Source organism: Canis lupus, chromosome 2, assembly GCF_011100685.1.
Source record: "Canis lupus familiaris isolate Mischka breed German Shepherd chromosome 2, alternate assembly UU_Cfam_GSD_1.0, whole genome shotgun sequence".
Lineage (NCBI taxonomy): Eukaryota > Metazoa > Chordata > Mammalia > Carnivora > Canidae > Canis > Canis lupus.
This window is the reverse complement of record NC_049223.1, coordinates 2,616,875-2,636,543: the sequence shown is the minus strand read 5'-3', so window position 1 is coordinate 2,636,543 and position 19,669 is coordinate 2,616,875. Positions and strand designations below refer to the sequence as shown.

Sequence of the window (19,669 nt, the reverse complement as noted above, 5' to 3'; positions counted from 1 at the left end):
TTCTGTTATCTGTGCTTATCATGTGCCCATCACTGTATTCAGACTTTATTTCTTTTATAAGATTTTACTTATTTATTTGAGAGAGAGCAAGCACAAGCACTGTGAGCAGCAGAGGGAGAAGCAGACTCTCCACTGAGCAAGGTGCCTGATGTGGGGCTCCATCTTGGGACCCCAGGATCATAACATGACCTGAAGGCAGATGCCTAACTGACTGAGCCACCCATGCACCCTGTATTAGGACTTTAAAGACCTCATTACTACTCACAACAATCCTGAGGTAGGTACTTAGACATTAAGGAATTGAGGCTGAGAGAGACTACTGGTCTTACCCAAATGCCCAAAATGACGTGACACTGCCTGTAGTCTTTCTAAATCATGAATATACTACTCTGTACTGCTAGGAAAGGAGTCTTTGCATAGCAAGCTCATGTTAAAAGCATAAAGTTGAATATACTACCACTCAAACTTATCAAAAGTCTGGATTTAAAAAAAAAAAAAAAAACAGGAAAGACGATTTGTCCAGGTTACGTGATATGTGGTTATCTCTAAATCGAAGCTTGCTTTTGCTTGAGAGGATGGAAAGACCATCCAAGGGATGTCAGTACACCAAAAATTGGGGGGATTTGATGTCAAGATCTTCACATTCAATTTACATCTCTCCCTAAAATGGCTCTACTATCTTTAAAACAAAGGAGTCAAGGTGAAATGCTGGCTCTTCTTATCCATTTCTCCCTAATAAACAGTAGCTAAGGGCTGATATTTATCCAGGAGGCAGAGGAGGCCCAATACCTGAGGCTCACAGTGCTTTTAGAGGCCAAATGTTTGATTTTTTTTTATTTTAACATTTTATTTATTTATTTACAAAGACAGAGAGCATGTAAGCAGGGGAAGGGGCAGAGGGAGAGAGAGAGAGAATTTTGAGCAGACTCCCTGCTAAGCTCAGAGCCCCATGCAGGGTTGGATCTCATGACCCTGAGATCATGACTTGAGCCAAAAACCAAGAGTTGGATGCTTTACCAGCTACACCACCCAGGTGCCCCTTAATTTCTTTTAAAATCAAAAGAAAAACAAAATGAACTTTGAGAGTTAAAGAAAATGTTTTAATTTTTTCCTCATATAAAAATGATACTTTTAGGGCATATTAAAACTATGAAATTTTAAAGTTATATGAACTTTGAGCAGCTTTTCTACCTCACAAGATGGGGGGAGGAACAAAACAAAACAACCCCCCACATACACACATTTTTAAAATTACAAAATAAAAAAATAAGCATCACTTATCCCAAATCTCAACAATTAATGAGATACACCACTGCACATAAAAACTTCCAGCATGGAGTGCCTGGGTGGCTCAGCTGGTTAAGTACCCAACTCTTGGTTTGGCTTAGGTCATGATCTCAGTCAGTGTCACAAGACAGAGCCCCATGTGGGGCTCTATGCTCAGCATTGAGTCTGCCTGAAACTCATATTCTCTCTCAAAATAAATAAATAAATAATCTTTTTTTAATAAGCAAACAAACAAACAAACCCCCAGGGTACCAAACGAAGGGACATTTCAAAAATAATGACCTTGATGTTAAGAAAGTAAATGACTCAGGCTAACCAATCCTTTTGCCACTCAACTAGTTTCTAGTTCATTCCTTTCAACAAAATGAAAGGAAGACATAAGTCAGTTGTCTTTCCACTGATACATCAATAAAAATAATTTGATGAAGGATCACTAACTGATTTTTGGTGCTTAATTTGGAGAAAGATTGAAGAATTGATGGTATAGCACTGTAACAAACTCTGGCTACACCCTCCTACTCGCTTCCATGAACGAAATTTGTCAGATAACAATTTCCTATTCTATAAAAATTTATTTTTTTCTACACTTGGTATACTAATTGAGGAGAAAACGCCATTTAAAGGATACATTTATAATTAAAATAATTTCTGGGGTGCCTGGGTAGCTCAGTCGATTTTAGTTCTGATCCCAATTTCAGGGTCGTGAAATGGAGTGCCCAGCATGGAGCCTGATTAAGAGATTCTCTCTCTCTACCCTCACCCTCCATCGGCCCCTACCCCATCCCAGTCACACACACTCTCTCTCAAAAAATAAATAAATAAAAATGAACAACAGCCATTTTATACGTAAAAATGAAAATCTAACCTACAGTCTGCAGAAACCAACCTAATGAGCCAATCCGCTACCTAGAGGAATCAGTCCAGGAAATCAGACTATCTGTAGCAACCAGTTCAGGAACCCAAGCAATAACCTCTGCTATGGCACAAACTAGCTAGGACCTGATTAATAATTGACAGCTTCTCTAATCTTTGAGTCTGCTTTCAACTTAGGAACAGCAGAAAAAGCCAAACATGCACCCTTAACCAATCACAAAGGATATTCTGCTTCTTGGTAGCCGACCTACAGTTACTCTATGCCAACAGCTACCAGTCAGGGCACATCTAAGGCCTCCCCTTTGTTTTACTATAAAGCCTTCCTACTTCTCTTCCTGCCAAATACAAGTGATGTTAGCTGAGTCCCCTGCTATGGCAAGCTCTGAATACACACCCTTGCTACGGCAAGCTCTAAATAAATAGTTTGTTCTCATTTGGATGTTCTCATTTATTTCCACGTTAACAGGCAAATTTTTTTACATTGCATATTTATGCTACTTTGATCAATTAGGTACTAATAATGACCCACCAGTATATTTGCATTTTATGTGGATGTATTTTCTTTGTTTCAGAGAAACTTGAAAAGATGGCCAATAAAAGATATTCAGGCCTAAAAATACATTAGGTTAAAACTCGGAGTTCGGGATCCCTGGGTGGCGCAGCGGTTTGGCACCTGCCTTTGGCCCAGGGCGCGATCCTGGAGACCCGGGATCGGATCCCACGTCGGGCTCCCGGTGCATGGAGCCTGCTTCTCCCTCTGCCTGTGTCTCTGCCTCTCTCTCTCTCTCTCTCTCTCTGTGACTATCATAAATAAATAAAAATTAAAAAAAAAAAAAAACTCGGAGTTCTATTAAATGAAACAAAGCTCAAGAGAAACAGGAATTAAGTAAACTTTGAAAAGTGTTAAATAAGTGCCTCATGTATGTACTTCCTTTAAACACACACACACATACACACAAACCTTTCTTAAGAGTAATTTTAAACACATATAAAAATAGAATAGTATACTGAATCCCCACATAGCCACTCAGCTACCCATTCCCCAATCCCAGCCTGTCGACTTTGAAGCAAATTCCAGATATATCATATCCAACCATAACTATTTCATTATGTATTACAAAAAGATAAAGACTTTTTAGAAAATAATTTCAGGGATCCCTGTGTGGCGCAGTGGTTTGGCGCCTGCCTTTGGCCCAGGGCGCGATCCTGGAGACCCGGGATCGAATCCCACGTCGGGCTCCCGGTGCATGGAGCCTGCTTCTCCCTCTGCCTGTGTCTCTGCCTCTCTCTTTCTCTCTCTCTCTCTCTCTCTCTCTCTCTCTCTGTGACTATCATAAATAAATAAAGAAAAAATATTAAAAAAAAGAAAATAATTTCAATAACAAGCAAACCTAAAAAGAAATAATTTCTTAATATCAAATAATCAGTGGTCAACTCACCAATCAGATATGACTACTATTCTTTTGTTGCTGTTTCATTTAAATCAGGATTCAAACAAGATTCACAAATTACAAGTGGATGTTATATCTCTTAAGTCTCTATTAATCTGTGTTTCCTCTCCTCTTGTTTCCCCTACCTTGTGCTTGACCTCTGGGTCGAACCTGAGTCATTTGTCTTGTATCGTTTCCCACCATCTTGATGCCTTAATCAGGTGCTCATAGTATCCCCTATCTTTACCAATTTACTCATCGTGTATCACAATGCTTGGCCCAGCATACTCCAACCCTGTATTATGTCTGAATCAGTGGTATTAAAATAGTATGAAAAACCATCTTAATAGATAGGGGACTCGTATATAATGGGTAACTTTTACATAGTCACCAAACCCTGTATTTGGTAAATGCTTACCATAAACTTACCCAATGGCTGCCAAAGCCATAAAATCTAAATAAACTTAGCATATAAAAATCAGAACTAGAAAGTAGTATTTACATATTCTCCCACTGATGGCTACAACACAGTGCTTCAAATATAAATTCCTTTGCTCAATAAAAACAAGGTAAAAGAGATATTTTGTGTTGACAACAGCATTTAAATTTTAACACACAGGACCAGCCAAATGTGGGTGGTGGTTCAGTCAGTTAAATGTTGATGCATCTAGAGCAAAAGACACAAAGTGATGAAATTCAAATTCTTAACATAAAGATAGCATTACCTTTCCTGTAACACTTTGTTAAGGTGCAGCTAAATTAAAGGTGCATCCTTTATAAAACACAAATTAAAAACTAGTATAATAACACGCCAAAAAAAGCTCTGTATTTATTTATATACAATAAGAGTATAACTTTTCACATAAGAACACTACTTGCCAAATACCAGGTACCTGAACACCTGTACTATTATTTAATTAAAACTTACTTTAAATCACATTTAGGCAATCCACATTTTATAAAGGAGTTTATTCAAAGAAGATAATTATTAAAGCATGGGCTAACTGAGCTGTATACAATAAAGTAATTAGTGTACCACTTACATACTACCTTGCATACCAGATGGTACGCACCTCACGTTTTGAAAAACATTACCCAAAGTAACTCCAAGATAAGATTTTTAAAAGAGCATATGCATATATAATCAAATACTATTTCTACAAAATTGGTCTAAAATATGTTTGTATATGTGTATAATCAAACCTAATTTTATAAGAATAAACTATATTCAGGGCACTAGGTGGTTCAGTCACTTAAGTGCCTGCCTTCAGCTGGTACTGGGATCTAACCCTGAGTTGGGCTCCCAGCTCAGTGGAAAGTCTGCTTCTCCCTCTCCCTCTGCCCTCCTCCCTGTTCATGTTCTCTCTTTCTCTCTCTCTCTTTCTCTCTCTCTCTCTCTCTAACAAAATATTAAAAGCAAATAAATAAACCATATTCTAAATACTATCTAACTATTCTATATGGGACTTTGTATATTATTATAGACTATTGTTTATATTATTACCTATTGTATATGAAGATCTACTGCTATCAGTAAAATCACATTCAACTTGAAAGACTGCAATGTTTCTAAATAGGTTTGACTAAAAGATAAATGATTTTTGACTCACAGTTTTCTTGAAATGGATCTTCTTATTCTTAAACACTGCTCAATTATAAGATTAGACAATTACAAACACAATTGTAAACACTATATTTTTAGCAAAAGCTCTTCACTCTTCCGTAAACCTGCCAGTAACGGCTGACAGAATTCTTCAGGCAAGTGTCCTAGAACTTGAGTACTTGATGAACCCAGATTTCTAGGCTTCTGTATTTTCTCTCCTTTTGATGGTATCCTAATCGCAGCTTTCCAGATCTCTGATGGTAATTCTGGCTGAGGTCTCTTCATCACCTTCTCTTCAGATAAAGTTCAAGTAATGGTTGTATCCAAGTTGATTATCAATCAGATACGCTATGTTTTGGTTCAGTGTGAAGGCCTTTGACTTACTATTTGATCTAGCATTCAGATGAAAAACACGGCAAGAAAAACCAGGGAATGTAACTTTACCTATTATCCTTAGTTACCTTTAGTGAGCAATTAAAAGTCTACTAGTCTAAAGTAAAGTAAGCCCAGTATATTAAAATGTGAAGAATCTTGCCTACCTCTCCAGCAAAAGACATTTGCACAGGTTCTAAACTTAATCAATTTTTGATAAAAACAGATAATGAATTCCATTCACGGGAGCATGGCTGGATAACAAGAGTTGGCATTCCTGTAAATTAAGATGAAACATGCAGAGAAGAAAGAGCTTTCACTTACTTGCACGAAGAACTGAAGGTGTGACCTCAATTTCACTTGTAGCTTGATAAGGCTGAAAGGCTGAAACATTGTTGGTGCCAAGCTCACTGCCAAATATCTCTGGACTCTGGGTACCTGTGGAGCTGGCACTGGTGCCATCACCTCCATGATGTGGATCTTGCTCATCAAACACTGCTACCAGCTAGAAAGGAAAGGTAAATTTGCATTTATAAACAAAGCCATTTAAAATTGCTATAAAAAAATAAAAAATAAAATAAAATAAAATTGCTATCAAACAGATGAATTACTGAACTTTACCTCTGAAGCTAAGAATACACTAGACATTAACGAATTGAATTTAAATAAAATTAAATTAAAAATAAAGTGAAAAAATAAAATTGCTACCAAAAAGTTACACTGTATTTGACATAAATCTACAGAGGAAAAATACTGACATTTAAGCAATCAGGAATATTATGTCTAAGGAAGCAAAAATTCAAAGAAATAGTCTTCCCCTGAGTTTTGATGCTTTACTTTTATATTTCCAAGTTGTACATTTCATATCCAAAATTCTAATGGTGAAAAATAATAAAATGGTTTTCTATAACAGAACACTAAGGGAGTCAGGGTAGATTTAAATCTTTTTGTAGGGACGCCTGGGTGGCTCAGTGGTTGAATATCTGCCTTTGGCTCAGGGCATGATTCTGGGATACGGGATCGAGTCCCACATTGGGATCCTTATGGGGAGCCTGCTTCTTCTGCCTACGTCTCTGCTTCTTTCTTTGTGTCTTTCATGAATAAATAAATAAAATGTCTTAAAAATAAATAAATAAATCTTTTTGTAAGTGACATATTAAGTGGAAAAGAAAATGCATTTCTGTATATATTGCATATATATGATCTATAGTATCACATATACAACAAAAGACTTAAGGTACCTTTCACATAGGAGGAAGGAGTATTAAAAATTATACACATCTACCCATTTATGCATAAGAAATATAAGAAGGATAAAAGATACGGTTGTCTCCCAGGATTGTAAGAACAGGATTGGAAAAAAAAAAAAAAGGGAGGTTGGCGGGGAAGAAAAGAATTAAATAATTTTGGAAAACTATGTTCACTGTTTAATGTAAGGCTATAGACAAAAAGAACTTTCACATAAATTTGTTTCTCACAAGTGTATAGTTTAGAAATCCTCACACTACTATACATATACACATACACAGAGACACACCCCAGGAATCAATGAAAAAGAAAAATATTTTGGATACTGAGAGTCTAAATTCTTATTACCAGAAACATAAGTTACAAATAAGGAAAAAAACTGTGATACTAGATTAAAATTAGAGGCATCAATATGAACATGTGTTTTTTTTATAAGTGGGTAGGTAGGTAGACAGATAAAAAGGGATGTATGAATGTTAATGAATATATGATTCTTAGCTCTCCCCACTGAGAGGTCCTAGAAGCAACCGCACACAGTATGAAGGAATGCAAGTGCTCAGATCTTGGGTTTCTGATACCATTTTCCAATAAATGAAGTAGCACTCCTTAGAAGAATGATTAATTCCAGAGGTGGGGCAGAGAAAATATATGATGGGCTTGGAACACCTGTAATGCCAAACAAAAACCAAAGAGTACTCAAAACTGAAAGAGGCACATCAAAGGGAATCAGGTGCCAACCAGAAGGAACTCCCAATGGCCAAAGTTGTGACAACTCATTAACAAGTAAATAACTATACAACTGGATTTTAGTCTAAAAACAAACAAATATTTTGAGTCCATAATGATACAAATCAATAATTGAAGAAATAATTAAAAGTGGAAATGGATAGCTCTTTCATACTGTAGCATTCCCATTAATAAAAAGAGAAGGGGGGATCCTTGGGTGGCTCAGCGGTTTGGCGCCTGCCTTTGGCCCAGGGCAGGATCCTGGAGTCCTGGGATTGAGTCCGACATCAGGCTCCCGGCATGGAGCCTACTTCTCCCTCCTCCTGTGTCACTGCCTCTCCTCTCTCTCTCTCTCTCTCTCTCTACCATAAATAAATAAATAAATCTTTTTAAAAAAAGAGAGAGAGAAGGAATGATGGAAACAGAAGTCATTACCAAGCAATCTCCACAGTACTAACTGCTGTAGGCAAGACCACCAATGGAAGCTAAAAATTACTGGTGAAAATATGACGAGAAACAGGGTATTTGCATATCTCAAAGTATCTCCCCACAAAATATTTTTTAATTAAAAAGAGAAAAATGGTGTCTTTACAGGGGAAAAACTTGGCAGAAACTACTTTACCAAGGTTAACATTACCAGTAATGAGTCATATCACCCTCTGAAAAAAATGCATGGAGAACAAAAAATTACTTCTGTGGTATTCCTGCTAAAAATGTGTATCTTTAATCTAACCACGAGAAAACATGAGACAAATCCAAATCAAGGGACATCCTATAAAATAACTCACATTCTTTAAAAATATTAAAGTCATGAAAGCAAAAGAAAGGCTGATGAAATGTGTAAATTAGAAGAGACAGAGGAGAAACAACTGCATGCAATGTGAAATTCTTGCCTGGATCCTGGACTAAAAAACGGACATTGGTGGAAAAGAGGCAGAATTCAAATGATGTAGATTAGTTAACGGTATTGACTCAATGTTACTAGTTTCCTATCTTTGATAATTGTCCCAGAGTTATGTCAGATTCTACATTAGAAGTGGATGAAGGGAATGTGGAAATAGTCTCTGCTAGTTTTGCAACCTTTCTCAAGTATAAAATTATCTCAAAATTAGAACTTCATATTAGCATTACAAAATACCATGAGAATTAAAATCCAATCTATTTTTTCTTATACCTAAACCATGGCAGCACTTTAAAATCTCCGAGTAATAAAGTTTAAGGGACAGCCCACCTTATTCATTCACACTACAACCCTCTGCCTAGTAAACTAAGCTTGGCATTCCAAGGAAGCAGAAACATGTCTAACCCAAAAACACCCACTCCTACCTTCCTCCCATCTAAGCATTTCCAATACTAATAGTCCTATCAGTTAAAGGACGGTATGATAAATTTACAGAACATGAGAAGTATTTATAATTACAATCCTCATTTTGTAGACAGTTTTGTCATTTTGAACAAATGTTATTTCCATATATTGCCAATCAACTCATAAGACAAGAGAGAAAACCATCATAAATTCATAGAGACATGAAGACAAACAAGAAGCTCAGAACCGTGTTGTGGCATCATATATAATTAGCTGATTAAACAACATGGAGGGAAGTTAAGTAGTAAGAAGAAATTAAAGTAGGATCACTCAACCTTATAATAAGCAACATAAGTAGGAAAAGAAATCCTTAGCAGTTATAAAAAACAGAAAGGTGTTTGCATGTACACACAGAAGCTTCCATATACAGAAATAAAAATCAGTCTGTTTATCTGACATTGACTGGCAAAAATCTCCCAGAATTATTAACACAGACATTCTGCTAGATCAGGGGTCAGCAAACTTCTGATGGGTCCAAATAGTAAATGTCTTTGGAGCTGTGCAATCCTTGCAGCTTCTGTCACGACTATTCTACTCTGCCACTGTAGCACAAAAATAGCCAGTGGCAATATACAAATAAATGAGCATAACTAAGTTTAAATAAAACTTTATTTACAAGTAGGCAATGGACCAAATTTGGCCCATAGGCCAACATCTAATAATCCTGCCCCCTGAATGCTCATCCATCCAGGAACATCCAATTGGCAATTTTCAATTTGGGAAATGAAACTAAAGGTCAAGGTGCCCTGGTAACCCTGATAAACTATCAATATCCATCTCAAGCTCTTCACTGAGATTTTGAATTTCCACACTTGATTTTAATATCATCAGACTTCTCACAAGGTGCATGGCTTAATATGCATTTTGAAGATACTAAGTTCTGACATTCGGTGTTTAATTGGAAGCAAATGAAATTCAAGTTTTGTTATTAGCTTTTTACAATGGGGTGGTTCTCTTCAAGAATCTAGTCCTTTCTGCAAAATGAGAATGGAGATTGCAAATTACAAAGAACAAGTATTTAAATGCCACACATGGAAGAACTTACACATGTATATTAGTTTCAATAATTATCTCCAGCATTTTTTAGAAAATACAAGTATTATGAAATCTGGACTGTGTCACGAACAAATGCTGTTTGAATTTCAGTGGCAGAATCACAGTTGGTGATTTGCAATATGCCAATAACATACAATTTCCACAGCTTTCTTTTAAACCAAAATTTAAGTGTCAGGTGCAGATATGAAGTAATTTTGTGTTAAATTGGGAAGGGTATATAATTTTAGAAAATCTACTCTACAAGAATGCACATAGTAACACAGCAAAAGAAAACCAGACCTTCACAAAAAAAAAAAAAATCACATATTAAAAATCTCTATCATGCCCTTCAAAAATAAAGGAAATGTCTGCTTTTAAATTTGTGAAACATGACTCATATTCATATTTTAACAGATGGAATCTTCTCCGCTGTCCATGAAGTAGATCATCTTTGAAAGTTCATTTTTACTTTCAATAGTTATGACTTAATCTCTCTTCTGATCCATTCATACAACAAATCTCCATGAGAACAGGCATGCTGAACTTAGGATAACACCCACAATTTAGGATAAACCCACATTCAAATAAACTCCAAACTTGGCCATACATTCCTCACCCACATCAGGACAAATCATCTTAACTCTTTGAAACATATTCTTTTCTTTAAGCTGTTTTTAAAACAGCACATGCAAACACTTATAAACCACTGGGATAATAGGTAGCCCCTTTCATGGGTAAAATTATGTGCTGAGAGCCCAGAGCTGTATGTAGCAAAGCATCTAAGAGCATAGGATTCAGAATCAAACAGCTCTCCATCCAAAAATAGCTCTGATCTTACTCTGTCAATGGGTGTTGGTAAATCCACTGGCCTCTCTACCATGTCTCAGCCTTACAGTCCTCATCGTAAAACAGTGAATGGTGGCTGTGGTAGGCAGAATCAAAGACCCACAAGGGGTCTATGCCCAAACCCCAAGACCCGTGGATGTTAACCTTCCATGGCAAAAGGAATTTAAAACTATGACTCAGATTAAAGACCTTACACTAGAGAGATTATCCTGAATTATCCTGGGGGAGGGGGCATCTAATTACACAAATCTGGAAAAGTGGAGAACCTTTCCCAACTGTGGTCAGGGAGAATTTGACAATGGTTAGAGATGCTACATTGCTGGCTTTGAAAATGAAGAAAGGAAGTCATGAGCCAAGGAATGTAAGGGGCCTCTGGAAAGCAAAGAAATGGATTCTGTCCTAGAACCTCCAGAAAGGAACAGAGCTCTGCTTCCACCTTGATTTGAGCCCAGTGAGGCTCCTGTCAGACTTGTATCTACAGAACTGTAAATTAACAAATCTGTGAGACTTTAAGCCATGAATTTGTAGTAACTTGTTATGGCACTAGTAGGCACTAATAGAGCAGCACTGCCTACCCTCCTAGAGCTGCTGTGACAAAGAGATAAGATATATGCTTTCAGAACCCAAGTGCACATTTACCATTAGCTATTATTAAGTTACATTGTGCTGGGTGACACACACTTTTGTAAATTTGAGGACCAGTTTCAAGAGTAACTGAAGACTGAGGCCAAAACTCTTCCACACACCAAGGATAAGGGGAGGCGGGGGGGGGGGGGGGGGGGGAGAGGTGCAGGGTGGGGAACAAGAAGAGGAAAGGAGAAGTCTTGACAGGGGCATCTGAGTGGCTCAGTCGGTTAAGCAGCCAACTCTTAATTTCAGCTCAAGTCATAATCTAAAGGTCCTGGGATCAAATCCAGATCAGGTTCATCCCAGGACTCCCAAGATCATGACCTGAGCCGAAGTCAGACACTTAACTGACTGAGCCACCCAGGCAACCCAATAAATAAATCTTTACCAAAAAAAAGGAAAGGAAAGGAAAAGAAAGGAAACAAAAAAACGAAACGAAAAGGAAAAAGAAAAGCCCTGCTAGAAAACTGAACATCACAATAACCACAAAATGAACTTCTCTTGCAGGGGTTTTACATCCTCTCCTTAACTCCTCACACAAAAATGGAGCAGACTTTATATTTCATTTCAGAAAAAAGAAAACTAAGACTCCAAGATTAATATGACCAGAATTTAACTATAAGTAAGTACAGAATGAATCTGAGTACTAGAAATCAAATCTATCCAACTTCAAAGATCCTTTTTCTCCCAAACCTCCTACCTCTGGAACATCTAACATATTGACAGCGCAAGCCCTGGGAAGCTGCACACTATAATCATCTATGAGTCTTTGAATAGGATTCTGTTCATTCTTGATTAACTAAAGGTAATAATCCACCTTACCAAATTAACATAACTTTAACACCAAGACCTAAAATTTTCTGAACATATCTGAGGGAAACCAAGATAATTTTAAATAATTCTATTCTGGTGATAGCATCACTCAGTCTTAATCAGAAGAGTTTTTTAAAATAATCAAAAGATCTTGGAGATTCTGTCTTCATAAAGGAAAATGGAGGTGACTTAAGTAGTTGTCTGAGTGAGACCTGAAGACCCTCTAGCTCAGACCCCACACAGCTTCAGAAGCCATGGCATGGCCACAGCCCTTGAATCATCTTCTCTGTTGATTTCTTTCCTACACAGGCTGGACACATCCAGAGGAAGCTTATTATAATGGGTCTCAAGAATGTCCTCTGCATGCTCAACATTAATATACCAAACTGTTTGAAATAAAGACTTGTAATTCTTTAGAAAGGCAGCCCTCTTGGTAGCCCTGGAGAAGGTCCAAAGCATGTGGAAAAATACTAAAAGCCACAAGGAACTTAAAGATGCTTGGGAGACTCTCTTCACCTATGGAACATAAGTGGCCTCAGTGAGTAAGCTAGACTCCACTGAATCAATTGGTTTATAAAATCAAAACAAAATCAGCAAGAAACACAAAAGAGATAATGCACTTGATTGTGCCTTCAGTGGGGAGTTATTTGTGTTTGCCACATTTCTTAACGTGCTTCCTGACACAATAGGATGATGATGATGATGATGATGATGATAATGATGCCCTGAAATAATGAGGGCATCATGCAACACATACCTCTGAGCAATGGCAGGAAGATTTCATGGGCAAATGTGCCTCAAAGAATAAATGAGACAAAAAGAAAATGCAGTGTAAATGTGAGGGCTACAGCACAGTACAATAAGTTTCTAAAAACTAGTAAGAAAAATCAAGTGGTTAAAGGCACATGTATTTTATGACTGAAGGGATACTGTTCCAAAACATATGACTCTAAACTCTCATGTTCCATAACTGCCTATTTTCCCTCACAGGTCAATCTGTGAATTTCTACAGTTAGGATCACACATACCAGTAACTTCACTTTTTCCTCCCTTTCACTCAGGGATGTACTTTTTAAAACATGTTAAAGTACATCAAGCACATGGGTTCCTGAATTCATCCATTTCTTAAAAAAAAAAACAAGGAACAAAAACCTTTCATTTACAGTTGTCTCCCATAAAGCATACTTAACAATCTACAGCATATCTATAAAAGGAAAATTAACAGGTAGTACCATGATTACATGGGTTAGCATAGTGTGTAATCTACACGTAAGAAGGGAATCTAATGAGATTATTTAAAGATTTTATTTATTTATTCATGAAAGACACAGAGGGGGGGGGGGGGGGCAGAAGCAGGCTCCACGCAGGAAGCCCGATGTGGAACTCGATCCCAGAACTCTGGGATCATGCGCTGAGCCAAAGGCAGATGCCCAACCGCTGAGCCACCCAGGCATCCCGAGATAAATATTTAATAGTGCCATTTCAAACAACATATCATGTAGAGGAGGGCAAGACATGCCCAGTGCTACCTGAACAACCAAGGAGACCAACACCATCACACACCCCTACCTATCAATAGTCAAAGGTCACCTGTCTCACAAGAGCTAATAGCATCCTTTAAGAAAATGACAGATACCTAAAAAGGTATTATGCTTCATCTGGAAATCACAGTGAAACATATTCAGCTAGGACACTCCCCAGCTTACATTTCCAAGCTGGGATTTAATTCTGCTGTCCCTCGGGATGATACACTCGATCACCCACTGAGCCTTCAAACTAATTAGATTCCCAATTTAAGAATAATGTTCAACTAACAGCCTTCAGTATATCAACTACAAACCACAATGAAAATATGCAAATACCATAGCCATAAGCTAGCTGACCCACTTGTCAGATATAATGTAAACCCTCTTCCTCCCATCCCCATCACCAAGTGTCACTGTTCCATTTGTACCCCTCCATAAAGTTACAATTACATTACACTACTGTTTAAGCGTTAACAAAAAGTATGATTGCACGGTAAGATAGAGCAAAATAACTCTGATATTGGCTAATCACACATAGATAGGCTGACTCCAAATTGGAGGAAGTGGCATTTCTTATGATGTTTATCATGAACACACACAGCTTTCTCTCAAAGAGATGACAGTAGTTAAAATTGGGAAAGAAGCAATGTGATCCTCGGAATCAAATGTAATGATATAATAACTATTATATAGACATGGGGAAAACTACTGAATTCATCTGTAGCTTTCTGATGACTGAACTTATTTTAATGACATAGAGACACTACTAGATCCTTAGTCATTCTCTGAGCCTTACTTGCCATCATGGTTCATTAAAAAAACTCATTTAAAAAGAGCTACTGTTTTACTGGATGAATAAGCAGAACAATAGTAAAAGAATATATTTGAGCCAAGGATGTTTTATAATAGTAGTAATACAAGTTATATCAATGCAAACTAACTCACTACAGGAGAATCTCAAGCTTGCCATTAAAGAACTTTAAATGCTACATTCACTAGATTAATTCTGTACTTCATCACCATTTCAAGAATTAAGTATATTTTGTCTGACAGGAGGGGAAAAAAAGACCCAAAGCTTAGAAATTAACTCTAAAATGACAGGAGCACACTAAAAGCTAGCCACTTTTCCTACTGGCTATGCCAGGAATGGCAAGAAGCTAGGAGTCCTTGCCCTGCACTGTACCATGAGGAGCAACTATAAATCCACCCCAACTTCGATCTCTACAGCTTAAGATTTTAGAAGCAGCTGCCCCTCGTCTATGATCCCTTCCCTACCTTGCCGCTCTGCCAACCTTCCAACACATATCTCCTAAAAGTGAGTAAGATGTGGAAATAAGAATCAACAACAAGGTGCTTTAATCTGTAGACAATTTAATGCTTCACTATTAGTATGTACAACATATTGATTCACAAATAGCTATTCAGGAAAAATATTCAGGAATAGCTGCATTAATGAATGGGAAATGACAGACTCCCTCAAGAGTAAACTTCTATGAATGCCATATTCCAGAAATTGGGGATCTAAATTTAAAAAAAAAAAAAGTTTTATTGATCAAAGTCTAACATCATGGAGGAAATAGGGCATAATGAGACAAGCCAAAGCCATACACACATAGCGTTTCAATGTCTTGCTCTGAAATGTAACACTCACAGCATCAATCATGATATTACTTGAGCTTTATTTACTGAGCACAATGACCTTTGTCCCACAAAGGCATGCTATTGCCCCCTTGGTTCCCAAGTCTGTCACCATGCTCAGATCCCCCCAACTCCTGACCCAGGGAGCTAAAGGATGAGAAGCTGCCGATGTGATCCCTCAGCCCAGAAACACAGCATCATAATTACACTGTGCAGGATCATGAAGTCTTAAAAAGCTCATGCCCTGCTCTTCTGTGCACCCGGATTTTGCCTCCATTTGGTGAGTCCACCAAAGCAAGGTTGAGCCCTTTGATTAGGAAGGTGTTTTTTAGTTTAGCTCTTCAACACACCAGGTAAATTAAGCAAGGGCCTATTCCACTGACATGAAAACCTTGCCTCAAAAAGCCCACACCACCCCCAGCTCCTCCTCCCACCATACAACTAGCAAGATACAGATGTTTATTACATCGGAGAAAAGGTATAGTCCAATGTAAGCCTCTGGCTGCTACTGTACCCTGCCCCTACCAACTTGTACCATAGAGCACTGGAGTGTTGGAGTCTATACCAGGTGTTTGCAGGCACAGAGGGGCAATCAACCAAAGTCAGTCTTTCATCAAGTAACACCATCTCACAGAACGTAGACAATCACATACTTTGCCTAATCAAGCCATCACTGATTCCATGGTTGAACATATGACAAATGACTCATCACAAAAATTTCTTGCCAGTCAAATCTGGTGAACTATATATAATACTTTATTTTTTGGCAATCAGTAATGGAAAATTTCCCATCCTAAAATAGAAATTTGAAGGATCACTTCCTTAGTTCTAAATTTTTCAAATCATGTTTAAAATTAAAAGTAGGAGAAAAGAAAACTTGTTTGTGGCTCCAGTCAATCAATCAGTACTAGGAAGTACTTAGGCAGAAAATATCTCAACACAATGTTAGACCTAGAGAGAAGGCAACAGAGGTAAGCAAATGATCCCCTCTGGCATTTAAAGACAAGATAATATTTCCAACTCAAATAACTAGCCTTGTTTCCAAGGCAACTTGGCATTTGTATAGGGAACTCACTAGGGAGTTAGAAATCCCTTAACTGCTGACTTCAGGATTTGAACCAGACCCCGACTGATACCTTAGCTGCCATCTAAGAGCATCATCAGAAAAAGGAGAGTTTAACTGCTGTAAAAGAAGAAAGGAATTCAGATGACTCTATTAAGACTGGGGAGTGAAAGGGATGTAGGGGAAAAAAAAAAAAAAAGGGGCATGAAGAAAAGCAAGCAAGAAAAAATGGGAGTTGCTGTTTAACACTGATTTCTTTTCCAATGAAGGTGCATAAAAATCCCACTATTCTGTTCAAAGTTCTGAATGAAAGTTCAGTTTACACTGATACATAATAAAAAGTCACTACTCATTCTGACAACCACAAGCCAATATTAGCAAAAGATCAAAGTTCAATGAATTTGTTTTGTAAAATATAATGATAATGTTACATTACAAAATGCCTTTCAGATTAATTTGCATGCAAAAAGGATAAGTGTGATTTTTAAATACCCACCCAGAGGCAGAGATGAAAAACTTCAAACATTTTCTGACTCCTTTTTGCTACACTCATTATTTCAATACCTTCTACAAAGGAGAGATAAAGGTGTCCTTGACATTAGCCTAAATTATCTTCAGTATGCAACACAATGCTGATTAAATTAGGCTCATTTTAATCAACTGGCAGGTTTATTCAAAAAGTAACTAAATAATAAAATTCTTTATAACAACTCTTCATTAGTACAACCTGTTTTAGCAATGTTTTTTTTAAGTGAACACAGAAAAAATACTAATTGTATGTCAATCCTTTCTACCTCATATTTGACAGATAAAAGAAATAGCAAGTTAAACATTTTCTCCAATCCACAAATAGCTTTAATACTGAAATGTAATGCAAATCTTTTAAAATCTAGTACCATCTAATGGATGTAGGTAGCCGAGTTCAAAGAGTTTGGAAACCTCAATTTTTATGAAAGTATATTCTGAGGATAGCCAAAGCCTCTTGCTTTCCTTTCACTTACTTTGCACGCACAAGAATGGACCCCGTATGTGACCCAGAACAGTGGAATCAGAGTCCCGTTTATGCTGGTGTTTGCTGAGCACTCCACTCATTCCATTACCATGAGGCTGCCAGTCTTGAACTGGTTCCCCAAAATGAGTGAGGCTCAGAGAGGTGATTCAGCAGGTGTATGATCCAGGGCAGGTCCAAAACTCTGGGTCGGGTCTCAGTCCCGATAGGGTTGTTGCCTTTCTTACTTAATCCTGACAAATTGCACACACAACAGCTCCCACAAATAGCAAGTAGTCAATAAATGTCAGCTATTATTATTATTTGAGACAGCTTCAAGAGACTGAGATTACCAACAGAGGAAGATGAAGGGCACTGGGATTAAGTTAAATTGCATGAACTTTCATCCTGAAAACTGTAGGACATCCTTGAATGCATACCAGTTTAATTTGCACTTACTCTGAAGGTTTCAAGGACTATGAAGGACTAGTAGGGTAAACACAGCTCTTTACACCAACAAGGAAGAAGACATGAGGGCCTAGACTAATGGAAAGTCGGTGGAATGAAAAGAGAAGTAAAATGTATAATTTTCAAAAATTCAGAACCAAAACTGATTTAAAAGGATTTGGTACATGGTTAGGGCTGGTACTATGAAGGAGGGGATCAACCCAAAATGCCTAGGTTTGTGGCTTGGGTGGCTGGGCAGAGAGCAAGCACAAGGAAAAGAATTTTGGAGAAAGAATGATGCCTTCATTTTCAGGTGAAACTATCGTATATTCAGTACCCAATTCCCAGTGGACAACTGGAAATGGGAGGTTGTCTTGCAAAGGGGAGTTCACGGCTAAAGAAATATAAGTGAACAATGACAGCATGTAGGTGGTAGTTGTAGCCATGAGTCTAGTTAAGAACCTCAGTCCAAATGTGGAGCATGTACAAAAATCAGGACCTTAACCTGAATAAAGCTGAGATTGCAGGTTTCTCTTCCTGGCCTTCAATTCCACTTTTAAAGATATTTGAGAAGAACTGACAAAAGAATGTTAAGTAAACTCAAGGCAACACGGTTTCACAGAAACTGGGAAAGTATCATGAAGTAGTATTTAAATGCTATAAAGGAGGCATATTAAAACATTCTCAGAAAGGTTACATCAATACATATTTGAACAAGTAGGATCTAGTTATTTCACACCAATACTAAAATAATTTTAATAACAAGGGATAAATATTTTAAAATGTGAATAAAGTTAATTTTTAGTCCACTGATGACTTGCATAGACATGCATATATTTGTTCAAGTGGCACTAACCAGATAAATTCATCTTTACAATAATACGCTTAACAGATAAGGATTCCATAAATAGTTCTTGATTTTCTTGTGAAAGGGTCTATTTAATTAATCTTCTGCTCCTGCCTAAAAGGTACCCCAATAAATATATGCTGAATTAATATCCCTTACTATATCTATTTTGCAATCCCTTTGAAAAGTGTAGAGAAGTTAATACAAGTAGCTAAAGTACTACAAGTTCTCTGGGCATCATTCCCTAACCTAATCCCTGTGCTTAAACCCAGAAAATCAAGCTTTTTCCACAGCCTACAAAAAGAGAGAAAGAGATTATGGCTTATACGTTAGTTCAAAGAATGATACCAATTACCCATGTCATAGTCTTTCCACTTTTCAACACTCTATGATCCAGATCTCATTATTCTCTCAAGCCAAAAGTATGTTTGAAAGAGGCTGAGCCTAGGAAACAGTAGATTAATGCCAAATAAGAGCCAGTTCATGTTCTTGCAATCCCTGACCCCTCTGGCCTCTGGTTTCCTTATAGTACCACAACCTTCACTTCTGATTAAACAATTTTGGCCCTGCTCAGAAGGCTATGGTTCATCACTTGTTCCATTTACATTCTTTCATATCCCGGGCTGAGTATGTGCCAAGAATTGTGTGACATACTGGTTTTAGACCACTGTTACGATAATAAAGCCATGAACATTCTCCACAGAAAAAAACTCATACAGGCACTGAATCCTGGATATTTCAGCAGATTCACACAGCCTTGCTCCAATAGAATAAAAAGAGAATCGAAAATACATCTTCTGATATTTAATTAAATGTCAATATACATTTCTTAAATTCTATTACATCACTGATACCACAAAGCTATCCATGAGCTGAATATAAATCTCTTCTAAATATCTTCAAATTCTCTTTATTTTTACCTTAAAGTATTTGT

General features: G+C 37.4%; 1 protein-coding gene across 26 annotated transcripts in view; it reads right to left on the bottom strand.

Annotated features, from left to right (window-relative positions):
• Positions 1 to 19,669, bottom strand: part of PARD3 (par-3 family cell polarity regulator) — a 650,509-nt gene that overhangs the window by 377,811 nt on the left and 253,029 nt on the right. For all 26 annotated transcript variants that reach the window (XM_038529690.1, XM_038529684.1, XM_038529679.1 and 23 more), the window contains one exon: positions 5,890 to 6,070. In XM_038529690.1, the coding sequence (XP_038385618.1) occupies positions 5,890 to 6,070 (181 nt within the window). The remainder of the gene's footprint in view (positions 1 to 5,889; positions 6,071 to 19,669) is intronic.